The 15,739-nt window shown below is 38.2% G+C and overlaps 1 protein-coding gene across 1 annotated transcript in view; it reads left to right on the forward strand.

The window, feature by feature from the left end:
- LOC113059300 (neural-cadherin-like) overlaps positions 1 to 15,739 on the forward strand; it is a 57,973-nt gene that overhangs the window by 19,585 nt on the left and 22,649 nt on the right. Inside the window, exons 6-12 of the mRNA XM_026227688.1 lie at positions 133 to 275; positions 1,624 to 1,796; positions 5,008 to 5,176; positions 5,327 to 5,497; positions 6,308 to 6,480; positions 7,747 to 7,914; positions 15,044 to 15,293. Of these exons, the coding sequence (XP_026083473.1) occupies positions 133 to 275; positions 1,624 to 1,796; positions 5,008 to 5,176; positions 5,327 to 5,497; positions 6,308 to 6,480; positions 7,747 to 7,914; positions 15,044 to 15,293 (1,247 nt within the window). The remainder of the gene's footprint in view (positions 1 to 132; positions 276 to 1,623; positions 1,797 to 5,007; positions 5,177 to 5,326; positions 5,498 to 6,307; positions 6,481 to 7,746; positions 7,915 to 15,043; positions 15,294 to 15,739) is intronic.

Genomic DNA, 15,739 nt, shown 5'->3' on the forward strand with positions numbered 1-15,739 from the left:
AGGGACCGCGTGGTTGTTTGTGTGCGCCCTGGGATACGCTTCAGAGGCCGTGTAGGGGAAGCAGATGGTGGGTCTGTGATGTTCTGAGCCTGATCTGTCTGTCTATCTCATTCTGTCTCCCTCTTTCTGCAGATATAAAACCTTTCTTTCAGAAGACGCCGGCCCGGAGACTCTAGTGGCCATTGTGCATGCCAAAGACCCAGACGGGGATGGCGTAACGTATGCCATCACTGGGGGTAATGAAAACAGCAATTTTGAGCTGGACAACCAGAAGGGTGAGTCAAGGGGGATGCAAACTCAAAGCTCTCTTGCTCTGGTAACAGCGTCCAGGCATCCAGTACAAGGCCTTGGGGATGCTGTCTTTAAAAAGAACATCCAAAGCCATCAAAAAAGAAGTTTTCTCTTCCTGTCTGCTCAGCACGCGCTTTAATCCATCATTCAACTCACGTTTGCTGTAAAAGCAAACACCCCTTGTGTTGTTTTTGGCCTACAGCTCTTGTTTTTTAGTGTGTGTGCACTTGTATGTGAATGCATATTTGTCTGTTTTTATGCCTGCCTTCCTGCTTTCAATCTCAAGGTTACATTTGTCTGCAGTGTTTGCTTTCCGTTTGTTTACCAGCACATTTTATGCCTAAGAGCTGGAAAAAGCAGTATGCTAAAGCTCTCTCCTGTCTTATCAGCCTCTCGGCACGGCTGTTCCACCACCTAACCCATTACAGGCCAGCACAGAGAGATGGCCCGTGGCTTCAGCACTCAAAAAAGCTGCGTGGAGTTGTCACTTCAAAAATGCAGCAACACTTTTTTTTGGTGCATAACCCCATACTCCTCAGTTGTTTGGTGAATGTGCAACCATAAAAAGAAAATTTTACGATGTTGTTAAGCATGATGCATAAAGGCGGTTGTCATTCTTTTCAGATATTAATGTTTTCATTTTGAGAGCTTGTCACCTTGGGTAAAAAAGTGCTTGTATTCATAAACAATTTTGACAGTGATTTTTTTGGTTGTGCACCCTTGTGAAAAACAAAGTACATTTTTGCAACCTAAAAAAAAAAACAATACAGAAATAATACTTATTATGGAAATGATACCCTTTAACAGAATACACTTTAGTGTGAACTGAATGTAATATTTTTGGGCACTCATTTTTTTTCTTAATTTTAGTTAAATGAAAATTTACAGTTTTATTATTTACTTTTAGATTAAAAGCCACTGAACTTTAGAAATCTTTTTTGTAATGCTGAATGCTCTGACCAGCTTTAACGATAAACTAAAATATCCTTTAATGTCATTTCTAATGATATTTGTAATAATGTACTTGTGATGATAAAGTTGCTATTTAGTAAATTTGGAATCTTAACTTTATTTTTTATACTGAATCAAGCATGGGCTTTAGTATGTTAGTCAGCGCACACAAAAGTGTACTTTAGTTTGACAAAAAATTATTAAATTAATGATTTAAAATGAAACTTATGGTCTTTTATTTAAGTAATGTTATATTATCTGCAAATAATTTTTTTTTAAATGTCATTGTATTATACAAGTGCAGATTCAATACAGTTAAGCGCACGTGTCTTTTAAAAGGGCGGTGAGATGAGCTAAAGCATTCTATTGAATTATTTACAGGCATCATCAAACTGCGGCGTAGTCCTCCTCCAAAACTGCGCGGGCCTCAATATGTCCTTAACATCACGGCGACTGATGACAATGCAGCCGGTGGGCCACTCCCCCTTAGCAGCTCCGCACAGGTCATCGTTGGCATCAATGACATCAACAACAACAAGCCAGTATTTGATGAGGTGAGGTTAAAAAAGATCTTAAACGTGTGTCAAAATCCATTTCTAGTGAGCAATACACTGGAGAAGAGCCTGACTCGATCGGTCTAGATAGGAGTACAGAATTCAAATATATTCTCTCATTAAATCTGCCTAGTATTGAGTGCCTCAGGCTTTTAATACGAATGACACTGTGAACACCTCACTAATGGCAGTGTTTATTGCTAGAGATGAAGTCTGATGAGACAGAAAGTAAAGAATAATGGGTAGGAGCTAATATAAAGAAATAAAAGAGCAGAAGACATACTGTAAATGAAAGGATAAACAATGAATTTTGTCTACTGATGACATCCACAGTCTCATTTTATAATCCGTTTTACAAAAAAAAAAAAAAAAAGATTCATTTGCTAAACACAATTTCTATGACATGATTCTCAGTTTTTAGGTTTGTTTTTGAATGTTAGATTTTGATGGATGCAGGAGACTGCCATGAACTTACATTATTTACTCAGACTGTGAACCAGACACCTGAATTGTCTCTTTAAGACATTTAAAATATGTTTGACTACATTGCGCATCTGGCTAAAAGGCTATTTCATGAATTCACCCCAAAATGAGCAAGTAAAAGAGAGCAAACATTAAAGAACGTGCGAAATGAAACACAGCGAGAAAGAGAAAGGTAAAAGCAGAGCTGAGGGAAGAGCAGACAGCTGGCAGAAGGAGATCTAAAGGCTCTTGGAGGTCTCCGGTGGGAGAGCTTTCCCGCACAGGCTAGTGGTGCAGGAGAGCAGTGTGTGAGTGTGTAGCCCACAGAATCGTGTTCCTGTACACTTCCGTGAGCCCCACAGGCCGTACTTCTGCTGCCTCCACTGCTGCGCCACCATCTCCTCTGCTGCTGCCCATGAATATTTCAAGGGGGAATTACTCCCCGGCACAGGGGATGCATATGAAATAGAAGCACTAAGTGAGCCCCAGGGGCAACATCTGGCCCTGTTCCTTCCTCTCACTCTCTATAGCCCCTTTCACACTGCACGTCGGACCCGGCTTATTGCCGGAACATTGCCGGGTCGGCTTCTGTGTGAAAGCAACCACGTTCCGGGATTGATTCCGGGATTGATTCCGGGATTAAACCCGGGTGGAGGACCTAGTAACATTGCCGGGTTCAATTGCGATGGGCGCTGTGTGAACAAAAGCCAGAACTAATGCCGTGTCGAAGTGATGATGCACGTTATCGTGAGACTCTTTTACCGGCTGTTGAAGGAAGATCAACGTTCCCGACGAAAAAATAAGTGCAAACTGTAATGAAGGAGAGATCAGTTAGTTCCTCACTTTCCGTGCTGACGCCGAGATCGTTTGCTTGCTTCAGTGGAAGTATAACGTGCCTAACGTTTTCGACTCGTACATTACACGTCACGCCCTGATGTCACGTGTTGTTACGGTATCTTTACAGGTTGTGTGTGAAAGCACGCACATATCCCGGGTAATCACTGACAGTGTGAAAGTGCAAAATCTAGCGACCCGGGAACAATTGCCGGAACACTTTACCCGTGTATTTGCCGGAATGGCAGTGTGAAAGGGGCTTATGAGTCTTTCTCTTCTGTATAACTGGTTCTCAACTGGTTTCAAGACTCTTCATTTTACATCAAGCAGTGATTCAGTGCAGTACCAAACTTGTTTATTGTACAGAAAATGTTCTTAAATTCAAATATTAAAAGTTTTTAAATTATTATTAATGGTAATTTATTAATATAATGATTGGTTTCTAAATCCTTTGTTCATCTTTAGAACACAAGATATTCTTGATGAAATCCAAGAGTTATTTGACACTGCATAGACAGCAACAGAACTGAAAAGTTTTATGGACCAGAAAGGTAGTAAGGACATTGGTAAAAAAAATTGTCCATATGACATCAGTGGTTCAACCATAATGTTATGAAGCTACAAGAATACTTTTTCTGTACAGAGAAAACAAAAATAAAGACTTTTTATATAATTTATATAACCTTTTAAATAATTTGTTGTTAAATTGTTGAATAAAGTCGTTATTTTTGCTTTCTTTGCACATAAAAAGTATTCTCATAGCTGTGTTACATTACGGTTGAACCACTGATGTTACATTGTCTATGTTATTGATGTCCTTACTACCTTTGGCAATTATCTCAAGTTTATTCTGAGAAGAAAAGTCAGAATTGTGAGATGAACATTTCTTATTATTTGTATGGTGCAAAAAAAAAGATACAAATGCGAGATGTAAAATTCTGTCTCGCAGTTCTGAGTTTATGTTTTTTTTATTCTGAGTTTATAGCTCATAATTTCTCTGAGAAAACAAGTCTGAATTCTTTCCTTTTTTTCCTTTTTTATTCTTTATTCCATAGGGGAAACAGGCTTCCATAGAAACGTGGAATGCAAAAAATATAAATGGTCATTCATTTTCATTTTAAGATATGATTTCTTTTGATTTTGAAGTGCAGTAAGTCATGTTCTTAACTGGATTTGTGAGGTTCACACTGCCTCATCTTGACCACACACGCTTTTTGATGTTCAGTTGAATGCAAAACCTTACCCTGCTTCGCAGTTGCTGGTTGCCGGCGCTCCTAATAGCACTGAAGATTATGGCAGTAGACTGTTCTAGTCTTTTCCCTTGCTAAAGTGAGAAATCCTCCCTAAGCCCTCTCAGAAAGGTGAGTGTGTGTGTCGAAAGACAATGAGAGGTGTGAAGTGCAAAGCACAGTGAGAATTCTCTTCAGAGGCTGGGAGGGAGGCTAATTCCAGCTTTTAGCCCCAGTATCGATCTAGTCACTTGATTAATCACCTTAAATTGACATGCCACTCCCTTGTGGGCACCGCTCATCAGATGCCTGCTCTGTAATGAGAGCATGATGAGAAAGCAAGAGGAGGAGGAGGAGGAGGAAGAAGAGGGAGGTTGAGCCCTCATTATGAGTGTGTTTGCTCATATTATGGACATCATATTGGAATTTATAAACACTTTATCTTAAATCAAAAACTTAAATCAAACTTCATTCTCTCTGTCGTCATGTCTTGGTGTCCTGTTCCTGCTTTTCTTGCTCTTTATCTATTATTTGGAATCATATTATTTGGAATCCAGCATCAGTCTTGTACTGTTCAGTTTTTGTTTGAGATCTTGATATTGGCCTATGCCAAGGCATTTGCTAAGAATGCATTTCTGGTGTTTCTTGTATTTTTATCCATGTCTGAAACTCGGGTTCCTTTAAAGTGCCACAACTACAGCGTGAATGCACTGGTCCTGGAGAATCAGCCCCCAGGCACTTTTGTCCTGCGCGTGCAGGCTCATGACGCCGACACTGGGGTCAATGGGGAGGTCAAGTATGGGATAATGCAGAGGGACGGGGCCTCACCAGGGTTCACTATCAACCCTGACACAGGTATTTCCTTCCTTCTTTACCAGATCATTGAATACACGCAATTGAGCCTTAGCTGGCATGTGTTTCTAGTCAATGGGACTTTAAACATGAGCAGAATGCATGCCATTTAAGTTTGTGAAATCACCAATGAGCATTGTATGTGTTGTGCAGGTTTGATCAGTACGGTGGTAAGTTTTGATCGAGAGAGACAGCGAGAGTATACACTCTCGGTCACAGCTACAGACCAAGCAAAGGAGCCCCTTATCGGCATCTGTCAGATCACTGTCCTTATCGCTGACCAGAACGACAACGACCCAAAGTTTGAGAACAGCCGTTATCAATGTAAGAACCACTAAACAATGTTTATAAGTCTTATTGAAGACCTGGTCAAACTGATGCAGATGTTAGCTACAGTGTACAAGGCAGCACACTTTTCTTATGTAAATCCCAAAGTAAAAGCTTTTTCTAAAGAGATCTATTTTATTTGTTACATAGTGATACTATGAAATGAAATCTTCCAAATGGTCTTCTGTGGAGATAGGATCTGTTGGCCTTACTTAGGATCTGTTCCTCTGCTTGTGTGCATATGTAAAGGAGAGCAAGAAGGCATTCTTGACATAGCCCCAACTCAGGTTGTAGCTGTAGACTCTTTAAACATTTATACATGGGCCTTTAACATTGCACTTAAGGGCAGTAAGGATTTTGCAAGCTTAACGAATTCTCAAGTTCAAGATTTCTGGGTTTAGTCAACACATTAAACCTCAATATTAAAAATGCATAATGGTCTGAGCAAGGTGAGGTTTACTGCGCTGAACACAGTATAAACACATCACTAATCATTTTTAGATGCAATCGTTTGCAATCCTGGAAAGCTTGCTTAGCCTAGAAGTGTGAGAAATTTGCTGTGCTCTTCTAAGTGATTTTATTTATAATTGCAAATATAAGTGCGGTAAAATTGATGACAGAATTCCTTTTCATCACATTAAAAGCGGTACTGAGAAAGCTCATTAACTATTAAAGAGAAAAATTGAAACATTTCTGGACATGCACTCCCCCCCCCCCTTTCCCTGCACATGGATTTTGATAGCAGCAGGCATTGCTTGTATTTAGACTGTTGTTATTTGTTTTTATTGTTAACCCTAACTGTGCCAGACTTTCTGCGAGAGGACACACCAGTTGGGACAAGCTTCCTGAGGGCAGCAGCTCATGATGACGACCAGGGCACCAACGCAGCCATTACCTACTCTCTATCCCAGCAGACCCCAGCCTACTTTCATATCAACCCCAGCACAGGATGGATCTACGTCAACCATCCTATCTCACAGGTACACACACACCTTTTCCAAGCTTTTAAAATGGGAGCATGCAAATACTTCTGTTGTTATAAAGCTAATTATTACTATGCAAAATCAATTTCTGTTGGGCAGACCCTTTGAGCACCTGAGCAGAAACATACATGTATAATAAAATATATATATATATATATATATATATATATATATATATATATATATATATATATTCGAGATTCGTCCAGTTTTTGTACTTAAATGGCTATTGTGAGTAGGACTATTTTTTCCACGTCTCATCCAATGCCTCTTTTGCTAGTACCAAAACGTAATTTTAAAGCTGGTAACGGAGGCTTGAGCTGTTGATAGCATTCTGATGCAGTTATTAATTGAGTTATTAGCAAGAGAGCAAGAGCAACAGAGAGAGAGAGAGCTTGTGTGAATTAGGCTAACGTACCTCTGTGCGTCACTCAACACTCGTCTGTAAACAGCGCTGAAATGTCACGTGTAGTCTTTAAGTTGCTACACTTTCTAACAGATAAAATCATCAAGGCAGCGCTGACAACAGCTTTTTGTGCAAACTGCGTGACCATTATTACAGTTAACTATGCGAAGTGATATGGAACTGTAATGTGGTCAAGAGAGCTTCCTGGAACTACATTCGCCGTGTTTTTCCCAGAAAATAATTGCACACCTCAGAACGTTCGTCAGCCAATCAAATTCAAGAATTCAACGGCCCCCGTAGTATAAATACATATAATTTATAATGAACACAGTTGTAGTCCGACTTGTTTTTGTTAAGTTAATTTGCTCTATTTTATTTTTTCTCTTTGAGGACGGCTCCAAATGTTTTGTCAGATTTAGTTAACCTTTGTTTTTGTCCCTAAAGTATAGAGTAAACATATGCACTTGTGTAAACAAACATGTTTTAAGATGACATGCATACATTCCTGCTGAGAAAACTTAATACTGTTTATTGTAGTACAGGACCTGAAAAGGCAAACTTTTGGAGCCAGTTAAGCAAAGTTTACTGCTGACTCAATCTTAGAAAGTGTTTTTCAATTAGTAAGAGTCATTTGAAAGAATCATTAAAGTAAAAAAAGCTGCTTAACTGCTGTACATGATATTCTGGATGTGAAACATCCAATGGAAAATGGTAGTATCAGGGATTGCTCTCTTCTTTGAACCTCCATCGACAGAAAAACCTGTCGTCACCGGTATCAGTGACAACTTACATATTATTACAGTGTATGCTGATAAGCCCCTAGGCTGGATTATATCACCTGTCTCTTGTGCTGACAGACATCACGGATCAGCCAGCAGATAATCGCTACAGACGGAGGGAGTCGGAACAGCTCGGTCGACCTCACTGTCATCATCACCAATGTGCACAACCAGCCCCCGCAGTGGGAACAGGCGGAATATTGGGTCACGATCCCCGAGAACACACCGCGCGACACCAAAATAGTGGTGAGACATTCATATTCCACCACAGTTTCCTCTCTGCTTCCAAACACAAAGTACCACTACATTTAAAAAAAAATGTACACAAAAGCATGGCTTTTCAGCCATTCAGATTGTGCAGCTGTTCCTAACTATTACACTAATATGTAATCATATGCTCTACCGTTCAAAAGTCTAATTTATTATTATAATAATTTATTAATGATTAATATAATTTGTAATTGATTAATGTAATTTCATCCTGTGATGCCAAAGCTGAATTTTCAGCACCTTTACTCCATTTTTGGGTTCTTTGACGTACAGAAAGTTCAAAAGAACAGCCTTTATGTAATCTTTTGTAACATTGTTAATGTCTTTATTGTACATTCTAATAAATTTAATGTATATGTATGTGCACACATTTATGTATGTAATTTTTTTTGCCCTATTGAAAAGTAATGTCATGCTCCACATAGCAACTCATTTGTGTGTGATACAAATAGTGCACTGTGCACAAGATACTTTGATCACCATTGATTTAATTACAGATGAAGCAAGAGAAATGACATAAGGATAAATATACAATATACACAGTACACACAAACATTTATTAATGTATTTGGCAATATTTCTCAGTATTCAATGATAATCATTCAATCATAATCATTTTCACTTTGTCTGCTATTCATTTTCACTAAGCTTCTCTTAGTTGATTCTGGTAAGCTTGTCTTAGTTGATTGTCTTTTCAGCCTTTGCATCAGTTTTTTTGTTTTGGTTTTTTTTTGGAAAAGAGAAGTGGTTTTCACTCACAAAGGCAGTGTTGTGACTTTCTGCTGAAGCTTGTCACATCTTATCCAGCCTTCATCTTGTCTGCTATTTCAGCCTGTTTCATTCACTGTCAAATGTTACATTGGTCTTGGAGCTTGTACTCGGAGAGAGATCAGCATCCACAAACAACCTCATTTGTCCAGCAAACTCAAGCTGACTGCTTGTCTGAACATTCTATTCTAATTCATTCAAAAGGGGCGAAAAGGCCAGTCCTCAGAGTCTGTTTTCCTCACAAACAGCAGATTTAACCGTGAAGAGTGCCAAGAAGAATTCTGCTGGAGTCACTGTGTTTCCCTGACATCAGCGGCTTCCTCTGCCTGCTGCCAGCTATTCTGCAATCTGTATGAACCTCCACATCTGTCTTAGCAGTCCTCAGTGGCACAAACTATGGCAGGGATGTTCACCTCTTCACGTTGCCACAGGATGTAAAATAGGCTTAGGTTGGATGTTTGATCTTAAAATACCTAATGATGTTTGTTAAGACACTCTTTAATGATTTACTGTCTTTGCATTGGAAGGCAGCTATGTAATCAGTACATTATGTTTTGAAACAGAAATTTACAGTGCATACATCCACAATCTACTTTTTATTTTATTTTACATATTCATGGTAATGAAGAACAGGAAAAAGAGCTAAAACAGCATGTAGCATAGTTTCTAATTGGTCGGGACTTTACTAGCAGCGTGAAGCTCGATTAACTGCATTCATCTCCTGACAGCCCGCCCTCCTCTGGGGGCTTCTGTTAGCATCCCTGTCAAAGAAAATTAATATTGTCCTAATGAACTGTTCCACACACCGCATGTTACATATTTTAATACAAATGTTTTTTTTCTTTTTTTTTTTTTAACTCCACTCAATTATTTATATTAATTAACATTCTCACTTATACTGATAGAATTCTAACCTACACTGTATAGACTCTCACAGATGTTGAATATATATATATATATATATATATATATATATATATATATATATATATATATATATATATATATATATATATATATATATATATATATATATATATATATATATATATACACACATATACGTGTGTGTGTGTGTAATTTACATTTATATATGTATGTATTTCTACAATCTGGTCCTCTGCACAGCATGAATTCTGTTATTAGCAGTGTATTAGTAAAGTAAAACTGTAACTTTAGGGCGCAGTATTCAATGTGACCGCATTGAAGCATATTTTATGACTGGCACTGAAAAAGAGCCACTGCAAGGCATCTCTGATCAGCTTTTTCTTTCTGATGCCATTGCTGTGTAATGAGATGATTTCTAATTATTGCTAATTTCATGGCACCTTAGGCTATGCTCATTTTGCTGGGAGTGCCATTATCCATCTTATCACCAGCTTATCTGTTTCAGTCTTTTTAAGTGGTTATTTTTGATTATGTCAACAGCTTTTCTTCATTTAATACAGGACATGAGACCACAGCTCTCAGAATGAGATTTCTTCTGCCATCACTCCAATTATGGTCTTGCTTGTACCTGTTGCCGATTCAGGGCCAAGAGTTTCTCATTGTGTTAGATTTATTGGGTCTTGTGGGGGGAGGTCACTAGTGTATGTTTTGGATGCTGTATTATAAAGGAATATTTCAACTGGAACATTTTTGGCACCTATGCATCATTACTGAATATTTATGTAAAAGCTTAAAAATGGCCTGTTTAATTTTGAGTGAACAGTTACTTTTAATTAATATAACCAGAAAGATTTCCTGAATGACTAGCTGAAATTGAGGCACAAAATTACTTTCCAGAACCTCTTTATTCACTGTCCCTTCACTGCCAAGTCCCTAACATTATTTAAGAAAATCTTGAATTAGTACTTAACTGCATCCTGCTAACTCTTTGAAAAAAATAATAATAATAAACATCCTTTGCTTTCATAAATCCCTCTCTGTTCAAGCTTGTGCTATTCTAGATTATGTTTGAAACTTCATATTGCTAGCCCATCTTGTTTTATTGCCACCTTAAGGTGAATCACTTGTATAAAGTGTCTGCTAAATGAATAAATGTAAATAGTGCATGGCTGATCAACAAGCTAGACCAGTACCAAAACAGCACTAGCTAGCCTAATCAATCATGACTAGTTTGAAAGGTGTAGCTGTATTAGACAAGCTGTACTGTTTATCCTCTCCTAGATATCTTTAGTCAGGTTTCTGCATGTCTGGGATTGTGTGTGTGTGTGTGTGTGTGTTAGCATTAAGTCTGCCACAGTGTGTATATGAAGGTGATGGTCCTGGGGGTAGTGTGTCAGAGCAGATCTGCGTGTCCCTGCCCAATCTAACAGCTCTGCTAATGGAGGATGTACCTGGAGGTCACCTTCAGTGTCTCCTCAGTTAGAAAATAAGATAAGTGTTGTTCCTCAGAACTTTTTACAACTTCCCTTCCTGCTCTCTGTTGAGTGTCAATGTCATTTCATATCCAGCCACTCTTTTTTTAACTACTTCGTCATACTCTCCACACTTCTTTAAGTTGGATGTAATGATTATAACTTAAGTCAAGGGGTTTCAAAACGCAGGGTGCACAAGTATTCAGATGCAATCACTGCCTTTTGTTAATGAAACACACCTTGTCAATTGGACAAATAACCTCATTTTCTTTATCCTTCCTTTCACATGTCTATGTTTCCCTCCTGTCAATCCCCACACCGACTCCCAGAACTCTAACACCGATGTTCCCTGTAATATGACTTGAAAAACAAAGTGCTTCACAACAATTACAGTCGATCTCTCTTTCGCTTCAACTTTCCAAATACAGTATGAACTCCCTAATGTGAAATAACTGTAGCAACTGGCTGTTCAGATCTGTTCTGTGTATTGGGATCCTCCATGCTAATTCATCCTCAGAACTCTAAATACAAATTAGACTTGTTAAACAGTATAATGCATTCATTAGCAACACTGAGTAGCCTTGTTGTGTGTCGAGTGCTCCTATTCATTTCTCACTCTCACTTCCTCCCCCCTCGTCTTTCTTCTTCATCTATCTGTCTGTCTCTCAGTCTAACTAATTAAACATTTAAATATCAGTCAGCTCATTGTGGTATTATCTCAAGGAATGCTAATTAACACATTTTCAAAAGCAGTAATTGCAACCTTGAGGATGTAATTTAAAGGGCCTTGTTCGTGTGTATGGATAATGAGAATGCTGTTCTCATCAAGCCTGAGAGACGTGCTCTAATAAACTCTTGGAGGGAAGATTAGACAGGTTGGGATTTGAAAGTTGGCCAAATTTCTGTTTAGTTGAATAGGGGAACTTTCGGTCGTATGAATAGTTTAACACCATGGGTGGTTAACCAATAGAATGGTGTGGTGGGCTGGTAAATGAAAGTCTGTAGGTTCAAAATCCATGATGGTTGATCTGTGAAATATCACCATTGCACTGACCAAAACACTTAACCCTGTGTTACTCCAGATGGATTGTCCCTGTAGAAACTACAATGTAAGTCACTACAAAAAATGTCAACTACATGATGATGAAATGAAGGTTTTGAAGTGAAGGCAAGATGGCTTAGGTTACTTCTGAGAGATTTTTGATGTTACTTTGCACTAAAACATGCTGTTTTGAGAGTGTGTAAGTGACTGTTTCAGGCCTCACAAGTTCTTTGTATGAGGGGGGGGGGGGGCTGAAAATCTTCATAAATTTACTTCAAAATGTATAGATCAGAGGTCTGGATCAGTATTTAGACACAGTGGAACTGTCATAGTAGCATTGGTCAGGGAAGTTATTGGAGCTCTGTCAAAGTGTCTGTGGCAAATAAGTTTACTTAACGGGCCATTTCTGTTGGGGGACACATACTGGATGGCAATGCCGACCCTTAAAAGCAGGAAGCAAAAGCCACAGAGCTTTTAAGGTGCTTGTTTTCTGTGTTGCAGTGGCTGGATGCTCTCAAACCATGGCCATGCTTGATTTAATGCCTGACTGGACCCATGTTCTCTGGCACAGAGTTCTTCCTCTGTAACTTGTCATTGCTCCCTCTCTCCATGCACGTTTATTTTGCTCTACCTTTTCAATTCAATTTCAATTCAATTCAAGTTTATTTGTATAGCGCTTTTTATAAACAATCGTTACAAAGCAACTTTACAGAAAATTATGTTTCTACAATATTTAGTAGTAGCTAGTAGTTTGTGCACATTTGACAGGATTTCAGAAAAAATAAAAATAATAATAATACAAGACGTAGTCAGCTAGACGATGAACTATCAATATTATTAATTAAGTTATTATATGATTCAGTCACACATTTAGCAATAATTGTTAGTTCTGTTTGTTGATTCAGGGTTAGCATCATCTGAGGTCCTCTGAGGGTCAGCATCATCTCTTCTCAGGTGTTCTGGATCCAGACTGGAGCTTGTGTAAATCCTAGTTACCACGGGATGTAAATCCCGTGGCGAAACATAGAAACAAAATACAGACATCATTAGCATAGCTGCTGATCCACAAAGTAAAATTAGTTTAACCCAAGCTAATGAATAAAAAAGCACCTTTGATCAGATGCAACTACACTCACAATTTAAAAGATACATTATTCTTTTAAACTCCTTTTCTCTGTCGTCAAAGTTTTTTAAACCTGTGTTTGTACGCCAAACATTCATTACACTGGATGACCATAAATGGGACTTTATCTTTGCTGTGTCTTTGGCTGTATTGTCATTGGTTTATGGTGTTTTGGGTTAAATGTGTTTTAGTCAGCTAAAAGACTTTGTGAGTTCTCAACACAGACATGTTCCAGCTGTAATATTGGATTTTCCAAGCCCAAATCGGCTCCATGACTTGTATCCAAGTACAATGCGTGCATTTTTGGATGAACACAGAATAAACAATGACTTTGGCTATCAAGTTGTAGCATTTTATTTCAAAAGTTGCAAAGCTGAGGTATGAGAACAATAGAAAGTGTACATTTATTCAGATTAACAGCCAAGAAGTAGTTACGTTTTCAAATTATTAAGTTATTTTGCAGTTAATATAGAATTTTGTGATCTGGAATAAATTATAACTTTGATATATTCAAACAAATCTCTGATTATGAGGCAGGGAAATACTGCTCTGATTAAATTATAAGTAGTATACTAATTATGGTTATAAAATGACATTGCTTACTCCTTAAGTAACTTTATGTCTTGTTAGTATAATGCAGCTCTGTGAGGCTGACGTCTGGAAACTACTACCGCAGAAAGTTACTCCATAACTGTCAATATCAGTTTGATAAGCAATTATGCTTAGAGATGGATTACAGATGAACCGTGTCTAATGTATTCACACGCTGCAGTCAGCAGACTCCTGACCAACGGTTCTGCTGATTTCAGATGCCTTTTCACCAGTGTTGCCAACTTCTTTCAATGGAAAGTAGCTAAACCCTGCCTGAATAGTCGCTAAATGGCGCTAGATGACGTCATATGCTAATTAGCATATTCATGACGTAAGTGCGTCATATTATCTTGCCTTTTCTGTGCTCATGTACTGCATTTTAAGGCAGCTAAAATTCTCAATAAAAGTTTTTAATTATTATATTTTAATGTTTCTGTTGTCCGACAACGGAATTAATATTATAATGACTGAAACGCGGTCCATTAAGACTACATAACCAGCTCTCAAAGATGTTAATCTCTGCAGTAAAATACTATTCATGACAATATTCTGATCAATTAATCCTATTCTAATGAAATCACATACACATAAGATTAAGATAATGATTGTACTGTGATTTCGGCTATACTTGTATGTAAAATAGAGTTAGAAGCAACAGAATATATTTTTTTAACTGAAAGTGCTGCTCCTCTCTGCTCGCTGAACATAACAGATGCACAGAGAGAGAGGCGTGTGTGCACGCTGGGAGAGAGAGAGAGCTCGTGCGGCAGTGTCCGAGACTCTCAGAGACTAAATAAGGTCTGTCGCTAGTCGCTTTTTTGGAAAAAAGTCGCTATGGGGGTCTGAAAAGTCGCTAAATCTAGCGACAAAGTCGCTAAGTTGGCAACACTGCTTTTCACAAATAATGCTAATTATACTGTTTGAGCTTTGGGAGAAGGTGTTTATCTTACTCTAATATGTGACCCTGGACAACAAGTCTTAAGTGTCAAATTTAATACATTTTCGAAATACATCATCTGAATGATGAATAAATGAGCTTTCTATTGATTTTCATGGTTTGAAAATATAGAATCTGAGAGTGCAAAAAAATCTAAATACTATAACAGGAACCTTGACATCACTGCTGAAAGATCTTCCCTATTCATGACATAATATTTCACCTTGCAGGTCATATTTAATTTTATATCACTAACCTAAAGTTAATCCCCCACCCCCCAACAGACCATCAAGGCGACTTCCCCTCTTGGTGACCCCAGGGTGACTTACAACCTGGAGGAAGGTCAGGTTCCTGAGACCAACATGCCCGTGCGCTTTTACATCAAGCCTAACCGGAGGGACGGTTCTGCGTCTATTCTGGTGGCAGAGAATCCAGACTATGAGACCACGCGTTTCTTTATGCTCCGAGTGCGTGTACAGAATGTGGCGGCTGTACCACTAGCTTCCTTCACCACTGTCTATGTCAACATCACAGGTGAGAGATACTTTATTCTTCTGTAAATTATACTGAATTATACGTAAACGGTAATATAAATTCCACAAATTTGGGTTAATTTAATATATATTTGTATGCACACACACATATATAATTTATTAATCATACATTTTAACAATAGATGCACTATTAGTATTTTTGACAAATAGAAAGTTCAAAAGAACAGCATTTTCTGGAATGTAAATATTTTGTTACATTATCAATGTATTACAGTGGTACCATGTCTAAAAAATCCTGGTAACACCATGGTACTTCATACTTAGTGAAAGACAAAGAGAAAGAAAAAGGATCAAATATATGTACAAATCTGACACAATGATAATAGTCAATGTTGACCCCTCTCACTAGCACGCTACAAATATGCCTTGACAACAGGTTCTACGCTGCCTGTTTGCAGGTAAACTCATTTGCTGTAGTTTAGCAAT

The sequence above is a fragment of the Carassius auratus genome, chromosome 41 (assembly GCF_003368295.1).
Source record: "Carassius auratus strain Wakin chromosome 41, ASM336829v1, whole genome shotgun sequence".
NCBI lineage: Eukaryota > Metazoa > Chordata > Actinopteri > Cypriniformes > Cyprinidae > Carassius > Carassius auratus.